This window comes from Gavialis gangeticus, unplaced genomic scaffold (assembly GCF_001723915.1).
Source record: "Gavialis gangeticus isolate Ggan-Ray unplaced genomic scaffold, GavGan_comp1, whole genome shotgun sequence".
NCBI lineage: Eukaryota > Metazoa > Chordata > Crocodylia > Gavialidae > Gavialis > Gavialis gangeticus.
In genome coordinates, this window is record NW_017729032.1 from 54,563,336 (window position 1) to 54,575,898 (window position 12,563).

Genomic DNA, 12,563 nt, shown 5'->3' on the forward strand with positions numbered 1-12,563 from the left:
TGAGTGAATAGCATTGGCCAACCTGTAGCCTGTGTGCAAGGCATGTGGCACATGATAGAGGGGGCAGGCAGCACAACAATAGGTAGGGCAGGGAGCAGAAAGCAAACAGAATAGGGCAGGGAGCACAAAGCAGCAGAGCAAGGAAAGGGGATTAGAGTGGCAATTAGGGAGGGCATGGGACTTATTTTGTGGTACACATTCCAAAACAGGTTGAATCCCACCAGCATAGCCACGTTTCCCCACACTATAACTTACTGCAGCTTATGGCATGTGCATTTGCGTTTCTTCCCTGTAATGTAGCACCTTACACTTGCCTTTGATGAATTTTTTTTTCTTTCTTTCTGTATTTTTTTTATCTGTAGCCTCATTCTCCAATGAATCCAGTTCCTTTTGAATTCCTTGCAGTACCTCTAGAAATTATAAGCATTATTACTTCATTGGGAATTTTGATCTCATAGGACTTTAAGCTAATTTTGCATTCAGCATGGATGGATAATATATCCATGGAACTAATTCATTTTCACCCCACTTCTTAAGAAACATAAAAACAAAATTAAATTAAGAATGTACCCTAAAAACAAACTGAATGAATGCTTGGCTAAGTTTGTGGGAGCTCCCCCCCCCGCCTGTTAAAATAATATCTAAAATTTTCCAAAGGATTTCTTTAAGTTTATATTGATCCTGGAATTTGTACTGTAAGTGACATAAGCATACACAAAAATAAGGATACAACTAAATTGATAGCAATAGTTAGTGCAACAGATTATTCTTAAGCAAGTAAAAATAATTATTCACTCTTCACCATTGACTACGATAATCATAGAACATAACGATATGTTCCTTTTTCTCTTTAAAAATTCTTAGATTTTCTTTTATTATATTTACAATCGGCATCCAGCAGTTTGTATAGCATAGTTCACTAAGATTACTCAGAGTATGCTCTCATGAGATTTCATAATCTAATTAGGTCCCATATTTGAATGGGAGCTTATCAGGGGACATACTACAGGAAGCAGCTTGCTGGTTTAGTAGGTTAATTTTTCCTTCTGAGTCAGTAGTGACTCACTAATGAATTAAGGTTTAGGCATGGTGTTAAGAAACACTGAGCTACTGGTAGTACTATTCTTTTAAAGGAAATGCAAAATTAAATCCCTGATTGTTTGTGTTCATTAAAGAGTCATTGTTACTGTTCACAATAATAGTTTCCTTTCCTGTCCAATTTTGGTAATTACATCCTGTAAATCTAAAGTTGTCTGGTTGTTCCAAATGGAGAAGTTCAGGAAGTTCAGCACTACTGCCTGCCTTACAGTCTGCTGTGTTGCAGCTAAGATGTGAGCTATATTTCCGTGGTGAATCTTTATATATAATCTACAAATCATTTTATGATTCTTCTGGATAGAAAGAATGCAAGTGAAAATATCCACTAACATGTTATAATGGCACAGGTAGCAACTCTAGAGGCTGAATTTTCGAATGAGCTTAAAATGAAGCATAGATTTCTATTTTTCTCTGAAAGTTGGTAGTCAGTATGAGATTTCATATATGGTTATTTTTTGTGCCCTATAGTTTTGTCAGATTTCTCCTCTTGCATCTCCAATAGGAAATTTTATAAATGGATTTTGAATTAAGTGTTTTCTTGGCAAGCCTATTGTCTTTGTTACCAATATCTTTTAAAATGCTCTCTGAAAAAGAGAGAAGGATTCTGAGTAGCTCTTAAGCAATTGATAGTATTTTAAAAATTGGAATAAGTAATTATTAGTCATTATTTGTCTTGCTATAAAGGCACTTTGCACACAGGTCAGATTGACACATGAGCAGTAGGGGTGTATTCAATTCAGATTCGGGCCAAATCAGGGGACGGTGATTCAATTAATTGATTCAGATCACTGTCCCAATTTGATTCGGCTGAATCCGAATCTGAAGATCCGATGCTGATTCAGACAATCAGCGATTCAGCCATGAACATAGCTTTAAATGTTTTTTCTACATACCTTGAGGTACCAGGCATGGCTCACGAACACTGAGATTGTGGGGTGGATGGAGCCTCTCACAAGAGTGCAGCCCTCCCCACTGCACCCCCACCCTGCACTCAGCAGCAGACTGGAAGTGGACTAGAAGTATTTCTGGTCCACTTCTGGGTCCGCCACAAAGCTCATGGGAGACCAATACTATAAAATATTATATATACATGTTGATATACTATAAGTAGTGTAGTGTCATATAATATTAGTGTTCTTAATATTTTGTGGAAAATCATGTTTAGTTGTGAGCAATTTCCTTACCATGTAAGTAAAAGAAACATGAAGAGCATTATAGTAAGTTATATTCCTTTAAAATTTCTGTAGTACCATAGTTAAACATTTACAGTTCTATACAGAATACATGTCTTTGTTTCCATTCCATTTTATTCATGTTCATATAGTGCATTTATCATTATGGTTTATTCATACATTTAAAGAACTGCCTGTTCAAATAAGATCAATAAAAATTAGGTATTGGCTTTAAAATAGGCATATTCTCTTTTTCTCTGGAGTATTTTGTCAGATTTCCTACTGAGGTTTATTTCCATTTTTGTGCTTAATTGGAGATTAAAAAAATGCACATGGAGCAATCAAGGTGCTGCAGCAGTAAGATATATTGGACCACTCATTTGATTAGACAGTGTGGGCTCAAGTTTTATTCATTACACATACAAGGTTAAAGGTTATATTTATTGTTTGACAGGATGAAAAGCTAATGAAAGAGGCTGTCATAGATACATAGATTATCTTTTCACTACCAAACCATCAGGTGATCTGCTTATTTTCTCCTTTCTTGGGATTTCCTGTACTGAAATACAAGTGGTAGTGGGTGTTCACATGAGAAGTATGTGTGCAAGTCATATTGCACATTGAATTTCTTTAAGGGTAGCACTTAAAATGTAATATGGTTTGTTTGTGTAAAATTGTATGACTTTTATTCCTAAATTACAGTGAGTGCATGAGTTTGACATGCTGCATTGTCCCTGCTCATTAAAGTGTAAATGGGAATTTTCCTCATTTACTGCCAGCTATGCATCCTGTTAAATAAAATGATTTCTTCACAAAGCAAAATCTTACTAACATTGACGTGTGTATGAGACATCATACATGCCCATTCATTGAATGGAAAAACATTTATTTTGTTAATATGGAAGGTGTTTGACTGATAGATGATGATAAGCATAACCACTTTCCCAAATTACTGTGCCATTTTAAGAAAAGGAAGTGATAATGCCTCAGGGCTTCTAAATGTAATAATGCAAATGAACGTACCGTAGTGTGAATATTTCAAAGCAAACGACTCTTAATACTTCCAAATGTCTCTATACTGTGTAATGGAGTTTGTGGTTGGCAGAATCTTCTCTAACCAGACCAAGTTTCTACAGTTTATTTTAAAATTTTCCCTTTACCCCATGAAAATCTTCCACCAAGATAAAACTGAATTAGATTTCAGTCTGGTGCCAGCCGCAACATTAAACATTTTGTTTGTGTAAATGGAAAGTTAATAGCATGAACAACACTTCAGTACTCCAGAATCTTTGAGATGCTTATGTTATGAAGAAATGGACACATGAATATACTGGTCATAAAATAGTTAAAATTTGAATATATTTAAATATATATATTTAACCTCGGAAAACTTCTGTTGTTTCAAAGTCTTCTAACTCTACTATTGGTTTAAACTGTTGTTTTTTAAATAAATCATGTACTCCCAGATTCCATATTGTTTGGTGCAATTGGAATGCAGATAAATACACAGGATAGATACAATATGGGCTAGTACCTTACAAAATACATTATTTTAGTTCCTTGGCAAATAGAAGGCAACATTTAATGTTACTACTGTGAGGAAGGTACTTCCTGAGTATTGCCAACAAAATGGTAAATGGTACATGACTTACAAAACATGTCCAGTGGATATAAACACTAGATTTATCAAAAGCCCAAGGCCTAAGGAGATTAGCCAGATAAAATGTCATTCATTAAATAACAGCATGTTTTACATTAAATCAAAATAAACAGTTACTTTGTAACTTTTATACTTGTAACTTTTAAAGGAAAAACATTACAGGAAATAATGTGTTGCCCATGTAACTTTGTGCTAATCATGTAACCTCTTTGTGCCTCGGGCTTATGAACGAAATGGAGGGCATTTTTACATGTGCTGCAGGACCCAGAACTGAGCACTTTAATTAGCAAGCCATGCTAATTAAATGCGCCCGCATAACGTGTGTCAGTGGTGCTGAGAAAATGGAAGCAGGGCGCTTTGAACTAAAGCACATTGAATTGCATGTACTTTATTTCAAAGTGCACCACCTCCATTTTCTCTGCACCACTGATATGCATGTCATGGAAGGCTGCCACAGTGGGTCAATTTCTGTGCTCCAGCAAACTTGATTAATCAAGTCTTCCCGCCTGTGTGTAAGTGGCTGGAGATACAGTTTGTATCCGTATCTGACATGGCTGCATGAGGATAAATCCAGATATACTTGGAAGATGTTACAATCTTGCAATGATGGAGCTATGTTAAAACTTTAATAGCTGATTTTGTGGGTTGCCTCTGCTCCAGAGCTCTGAGAATTGTGACCAGCCAGTAATACATGTTTTAAAGAGTCTTATAAATAAGCTTCCCACTTACAGAACTATCTTTGCTAATCAGTGGTGAAGAACAAAGTCCTTACTTCTGCTCTTTGTTTTCCCATTACTGCTGTCTTGGGGAAGTTGCTATACACTTATGCAGTGCTTGTGCGTGCTAAGTGTGCGAACAAGTGTAGAAGCAAACTGCTGAGTATCACTAACTGTCCTAGATGGTCTTTCCACACTCTGCCAAACAGAAGATTTTTAGAAAAACTTCAGCATTTGCTTGAAATCTTCCATTTTATATATTTACTTAAATGATTATAGATATGTCGGAAAAAACCTCTTTTTAGTTTTACAAAGAGATTAAATATTTTTAGAGGAATCTGAAAAATATTTAATTAAACAAAACATACTGTAACTAATACCAGATTGGTATTTTGAAATAACACTTCTTTGGCCTTAGAGATCACTGAAGCACAATGGGCATTTATAGACTTGATCTGGGAGTGAGCAGTGGGTGCACTTTAATTAGAGCGGAGTGTCACATGTATCAGCGTCCCCATGCTGAAAAATTGTGGTGAGGACACTTTAACTAAAGCTTGTGGAATGAGTGGGGGGTAATTTAACTAAAGTTCATTGAACAAGCTTTAGTTAAAGTGCCCTCACCACCGCTTTTCAGCACAGGGACTCTGGAGTCTGCTGGAGTGCAATAATTACTACGCTCCAGTAGACTCAATTAATCGATTCTGTTCTGACGCACTGCACGTTGGAGCAGCCTCCCTGCATGTGTATAGGCACTGAATGGTCTTGACATTAATTTTTGTGTGATTCTGGGAAAATGGTATTCTCAGCTGCTTCAGAAAATATGGAAATATCGATATCTGCTAGGGATGTGCAAAGCAGGCCCTATTCGATTCGGATTTGCATTTGGCCTGAATCTAGGTAGCAGGCAGGTTGTGAACACTGTGTCTGCTGGGGAGCACACTGGGCCCTCCCCTGCCTGCGTCCCCTTGGCTCAGTGACTGGTGCCTCCTGGGTCTGGTGGGGGTGCACCTGGGGTTCCCCTGCAGCTGACTGCTGAGCCAGGGGGACACGGGGGGGCCCCAGCACAGTCTTCGGCAGACCTGTAAGTAGACCGGAAGTACTTCCGGTCCACATCCAGGTTTGCCACCGAGCACATGGGGGCCTCCCTGTGTTCCTGTGGGACACTCTATGTGCCCCAGCATGCAGTGATCACGAGCTGCACTGGTACCTCAAGGTATGTAGAAAAAACTTTTAAAGCTGTGTCTATGTCTGAATCGCCGAATCTCTCCAAATCGATTTGGAGGGTGCCATTTCTATTTGGAGAGATTAAAAGGTTCTCTGATTTGATTCGGATTTAGAGATTCAGTCACTGAATCAGGCTGAATCTTCATCAAATCAAATCAGGGACCGAAGCTTTGCACAGCCCTAATATCTGTTACAATACCATAAATGGTTTCATCAGAATTATGAAATATATGAAATATAGACAAAGTAGTCCTTTGCAAGTGCTTAACCTCTTCCATTTAAATGATAGCAAAATGTTTTCCAAAAATTTGTGTCTCACAGTTGCTTATGATTATATCCATTTTGCATGTGGAAAAATTGAGGGAAAAGTGTATGATTTATATAACAACAAAAAATTCACTCGCAGAACTCTGGACTGTTGAGCTTCAATTCTGCTTAGCCACTAGACCATACTCCTTCGCTATTATAGCATCATACACACATTTAATGAAATGTTAAGTCACATCCTTATCACTTGCAGCTGTAAAAAGTACTATGGTATTAAATGCATGTATTTTCATAGACTAACACCTCTCACTGGCAGCTGCAAATGGTGTCACACAAACCCATGTCTTTCATTTTGTATTTGCTTTATAGAGGGTGTGTCGACATGAGATGCAACTGAGCAGTTATTACTGCACATTTATTAGTACTTGTATTAGCAAGCAGTAAGTGAATGCTCAGTAAATGGAGTTACTGCACAGTAGCGCCAGTGAACATCTTTTAGGTGACAGTATTGTGCAGTAGCTTAATAATACTGTGCAGTAGCATATTAGTAGTATCTGTGCTGTGATTCACTACTGCGCAATATTTTTTGGCTACTGTGTAGTCAGCATCTCTTATAGATGCACCCAGAAGGAATAAGAATTGCCTGTTAAGAAACCTGATGATGTATATTATAAATTATTATTTAGTAGACTTTGAAAATTTTCAGATGGTCATTGGGTCTTATTCATCAATTCAAACTAGCATCACTAAGACTGCATGATGGCCCCAAGCCAGCACCTTTTTATTGAATTTACCTTTTTGCACTATTCAGTTATTTGCAAAGTGACACCAAACATTAGGGCAAATTAGTAAAGTACTATGATGTTTGTATTTGCATGGCTTGTCAAATCAATAGGAGAGGAAAACTGTCGTTCAACAAATGACTCTTTCTAGAAATTAACTGTTTGTGCAAACATTTTTTGCGAATTGCAGAATGTAACAGTGTCCAAGCCTGTCCTGTAGATACACGATCTAAACTGTAAAAAAAACTAAGCTGCATACGTGATGAAACCTGAGTAAAATAAAGAAGGAAATATTTATTTTATTCTTTTTCCAGTAGTTGGAATGATGCCTGGAAAAAATTAAGGGAACGGGTTATGCTTCTTTTTCAAGAATGTTTTGTTGAGGTCTTGCAGGGCAATCTGCATCAGATAAAAGTGATCCTTTGGGATTACGTAGGCATTTTATACATAAGAGAAAGCTATTAACATACCCATGACACAGCAAAGTATTAGGCATCCAAAATATCTAGGGAAACAAAATGCATTGTTTTAAGCTTTAATTGTTCATAATGTAGAACCATGTAAAACAGTCACTTATTTATAACCCCAAAAACAAAGCATAAAAATGCTGAAACAAGAAATAATTAAAACATCGCTAGATACATCTTTTAATTATATACATGAAAGCATACTTACTGTTCAGATATTATTCTAGTATATCCAATACAAACTTAAAATAAGTATAGACTCAGCATGAAAAATGCCTTCCAGAATGAAATTTGAAGTGTGTATTTGCAGTTATGATGATGCTTGAGTTTGTAGTTTTGTTATCAAATATTGGATATTCAAATACGTTGGTTTATACAAATGCTGAATAACTTGTGTTATTATAGTAAAAAAATACCTTATAGCTTCTCTGAGCCTTTAAGATAGGGTGGGCTATAGAGCTAATAAATAAATGTAAAAATTATATTGAAGTTATAAATTCCCTTGTAAAAATATATTTTAGAAATACTAACACTTTCAACTATTTGTACCTTCCTATTACAAATCAAACAATTTAGGTATTCTGAGAAAAAGTCAATACATTTCTGAACTATTCATATTTGGGTCTGGTAATGCTACCTTTTACTAACTATAATGTTATAAATTAATCCTTGAAGGGTTTTTTTGGCAAATTATTACTGTCATTCTTGTTATACTTATTATTACTAGACTACTAAATAATGCAGTCACATCTTATATGAAAAATACATATTTAAGATCACTTTACATGTATTATCTAATAGTTTGATTTACATTCCCTCCTGTTGTGTTTTCTTAATTCCAGGGACTGTGTTCCAACAATATCCACATAATGTCAATAGGCAGCCATAGCAAGAACATTTTACAAAGGATTAGGCGTAACATTAAAATTCAAGAACTAATCATATGATATATAACATCAGAGCTCTATGCAGATGGGTTAAAAGCAGCAATGCCTGCCTATACCCTCAATTTTTCATGAGTTTTTATCTGTGTTGTATAGCTGTGTGTGTTAGAGAGCCCTGGATGGGTTTTGCATTGTTGTAATTTCCATTCCTGTTGTTTTGTGGGGTTTTGGTTTTGTTTTTCTTTAAGAAAGAAGATTGTTTGTTTCTGTGAAACCTGGTTTTGTTCAGTCAGAGGGTAGATGCTGTCGTGCAAGACCATGAATGGTTTTCAAATATTTCTGCTTAAGATCACCAAACACCACCAGCAGTTCCATGTGAAATCTTTTCATCATGAAACGTGCATTACAAAGTATCCTGTGTGAGCAAAAGTCACTTTTCATTAGCTGTGTGATTATGGTGAATGACAACAACAGAAATATTAGTTTGCCCTTAATGCATTTTAAATGCAGTTTTAGAAGTTGGTTCCCAAACAATATTACTGAATTAATTGGGGAACTACTCTTACTTCAAGAAGGCCTTGAAACTTTGCAGATGTGAATCATATATATTTGTCAATGTAAAAAAAAAATCATGAGCTTTTTAGTACACCAGGCTTTGAAATAAAATTCCAAATCCATCTCAGCAATCTAAATGGATTAGCACAATGTGGAATGAGTTATCTGCACTTGACTGCTGCATTTCATATATAGGGAATCTTAACAAATGTATGCAGAATGAAATTGTGGCACACAGATCCAAAGCATGCTACCCCTCAGCTGCTTTATAAATATGCATCTTTCAATCTTTTTACAGCCCATTGGTGCTTTGAACCCAAAGAGAGCAGTTTTCTATGCAGAGCGTTATGAAACATGGGAAGATGAGCAGACTCCACCTTATCATTACAACACCCACTATTCAACATCTACTTCTACGTTGTCCTGGCTTGTTCGTATTGTAAGTATATTTGTACATACACACACACACACACACACACGTGGGGGAGTGGGGTTGGAGGGGGAGGGATCCCGACTTTCATTTAGTATATTTACTTCTAATGTTTGCTCTAATATTAATATATATTTAAATTTAGAAAAAAATACACTTCTATCCAAAATTCTGTCAGTTTGCATCCAGTAACTAAAAACAATCACTAATTGTCCAACCTCTATTGGAAAAGATGGAGCATCTCTAAAAACTGAGATACTGATGGGCCTTGCGTTATGCCATAAGATAATAGGAAAGTCAGGCTGGAAGAGACTTCACAAGGTCATCCAATCCAGACCCCTGCCCAAGGCAGGGACATCCCTGACTAAGCCATCCTAAGCAAGTGGCTGTCTAATTCTTTTGAAAGCATCCAGTAATGGAGGTTCCATGATTTCTCCAAGTAGCCTCTTCCAGTGCTTCACCACTGTCATAGTCAGAAAGATCCTCCTAATTGCCAACCTAAATTTCCACTGCTGCAGCTTGAGGCCTTTTCTCCTAGTTCTGTCCCCTACAGCCACAGAGGAAAGCCCATCTTCATCCTTTCTGTAATTGCTCTTCAGGTATGTGAAGATTGTTATTGAATCCCCCATCAGTCTTCTCTTCTCAAGACTAAATAATTCTAGTTTTCTCAGGCTTTCCTAGTAAGTCATGCCTCCCAGGCCCCTAATCATTAACTATCCACATCTTTCTTATAGTGTGGGGCCCAAAACTGGACACAGTACTCCAGGTGAGGCCTCACAAGTGTCAAATAGAATGGAAGAATCACTTCCCTTGATTTGCAATTGACTCTCATGTAGAAAGAACCCACTGTGATGTTGGGTTTTTTTGCAGCAAGGGCACACTTTCATATTCAGCTTATGGCCTACTGTACTCCCCATGTCCTTTTATCCCATCAAGTGGAAGAGAAGTGTGAAGGTGGGAGGGGCGAACAGCTCAGGCTTTGTCAAATGAACTTTGGGTGTAGTATCAATTAAAGACTTGGTTGGAGAATCTCATAACATGATATGAATTCTTGAAAGGATCAGAAAATATTTTCCCTGCCTAAAACTCTTCCTATGTGGAGTACAGAACAAATGACTTACTGCAATTTGGGAAGGTTAAAACTTCCTTTGAAACTTTGGGTTGAAACATTTCCCCTCAGGATACAGGCCTTCCAGTGATAGTAGGATTGATGTATGATGAGGGTGAGGTCCATATTTAGAATTATGTGGAAAACTTGCAATGGGCTGGTGGTTTTTGTTTTACTTTGTTTTGTTTTAAACCATTTTATTAGCCACATTCAGTCATTTGCACATAGTTCACTCACAGCTTCATTTAAAAATTGCTTTTGTACCAAAAAATTATTAATTGATTGTAGAATTTGTACTGTCATACATGATATTGTCACAGTATCTCAGTTAAAATAACCCTAAAATCTAAGCTTTTTCAAGATTTTTTCTATTGTAGTTTGCAGATTATACAGTAATTGAGAAAAAAATCTTTTAATTCTTCTTTTTCTAAATATTGTCAGTATTCTGCAGGATGGAGTTAAAAGGGGAGAGAAAGTTGTCATTAAATGTGATGATCAGGAAAGAATAGTATTTTAGTTTTATATTTTCTTCACTTACTTTTTAGAAGAGGGCTCCCAGAAGATTTTTCGTACTTCTGTTACTGTCATCATCTGGAGTAGCCCTAGGCAAAGGCTAAATAATCATCTGTTTAAGCAAACACATCTATGCAAGAATGAGCAGAATAGGGCCACCTTGACCATTTGCAAATTAGCCAGCCCCAAGCTACTTTAGCGATTCTGCTCCACTGGCTGCCAACTAAATGAGTATTTTCTCTGTCTTCTCTCAGTCATGAGCAATGGTATGTCTTTGGGTATCATATACTCAAGAGTCTTTTGTAGTGCTGTGATACCCACTGCATAGCATTGTGAATTTAGTAACTTTAACAGTACCTGTTATATGTGGCTGAGAAGAAGCTGACACATTCTGAGAAGGAAATGACAGAGAAGTTTCTGATAAGAGACTTACCAGGCAACTGGTAAGACAATATGGGAGAGGAGGAATTAATAAGAAAGACATTTTTCCCATGTATAAGATAAAATTATATGGCAGAAAATTGTCTTTAGTGTTATATTACTAAATACCCTCTTTAAAATATTTTATAACTGTTGAAGTTCTGACATATTAAGGAGATCTCTAGGTCTAAAAACCATGTATAGTTTTTCCTAACCCAAAGAAAAGAAAATGTTCATTATTAAATTAGTATACTAAGTGTTCATTATATTCTTCTTAGCTATTTCTAAATTATGACATTGTTCTTGAATTGTTCCATTTTTGTGTTTAATAAACAGTGACTTTAATTAAATGTTTGTTAATTTTGGCCCATATTCAAGAAAAGAGCTATTTTGTTTGAAAGCTTGTAGTCTGATGAGTCTGCTCATTGTGTCAATGTAGAACAGGGTATTGATAAGGTACTATTCATTCTGATATTAGACTTATGCTTTGATGTTGTTGTTTGTTTATTTAACACTATATGTTCTTACAGTCTACTGACAGTAAAAATACAAGGTCCCTGCCTTGACTGTCTTACAGTATAAATCTGACAAATAGCATAGTGAAAAATGGCAACAGATCAAAGAGAAAGAAAGCAGAAAACAAAGGGAAAGGAAAGCTTGCTTATAAAGAATATTATTTTCAAGGATTCTGCATTTTATTGTTTCATGATTTTTATTAATTTAATTTTTCAAATGTATTTACATGTTACAGAGGAGGCAAATAATTACAGAGAAGAGATTAATGATATGTTGGCAAAGTTGATAAGATTTGAGGGAGCATTTAGAGGAAAAAGAGCGTGCAAGTAAATGTTTATAGTGTCATCACGAGGCTAGTATTGCAATGAGAAGAAATGAAAGGGAGGGAGGAGTGCACAAAGTTAAATGTTCAGTAGCAGAAGAGGAGAAGGAAGAAACACAAGATGAGATTGAGCAGAGCTTTGTACAATACTGAAAGCAAGGATAAGAACAGAATAGATATGCAAAGACTCAGGAAAAATACTGGGGCTCTTGGGGTTAACAGGTAGGATGGTACTTGAAGATAATTTCATGTAAAATGGAAAGCTAAAAAAAAAAGTCAAGCCAAGAAAAAAGTTATAGTGAAGAAGTTAATAAGCTATAAACCAGGCTTCAGAAAATTAGGACAAGCTTGTAACATTGTACTTTTGGGCCAAGGACAGACAGTTAATTGATTCAGTTTTTGCAAGTTAGTCTAAACTGTGTAGCTTGA

At 36.2% G+C, this 12,563-nt stretch overlaps 1 protein-coding gene across 3 annotated transcripts in view; it reads left to right on the plus strand.

Moving 5' to 3' along the window:
- LOC109302590 (neurobeachin-like) overlaps nucleotides 1–12,563 on the plus strand; it is a 494,933-nt gene that overhangs the window by 339,031 nt on the left and 143,339 nt on the right. For all 3 annotated transcript variants that reach the window (XM_019524185.1, XM_019524186.1, XM_019524187.1), the window contains exon 10: nucleotides 9,124–9,264. In XM_019524185.1, the coding sequence (XP_019379730.1) occupies nucleotides 9,124–9,264 (141 nt within the window). The remainder of the gene's footprint in view (nucleotides 1–9,123; nucleotides 9,265–12,563) is intronic.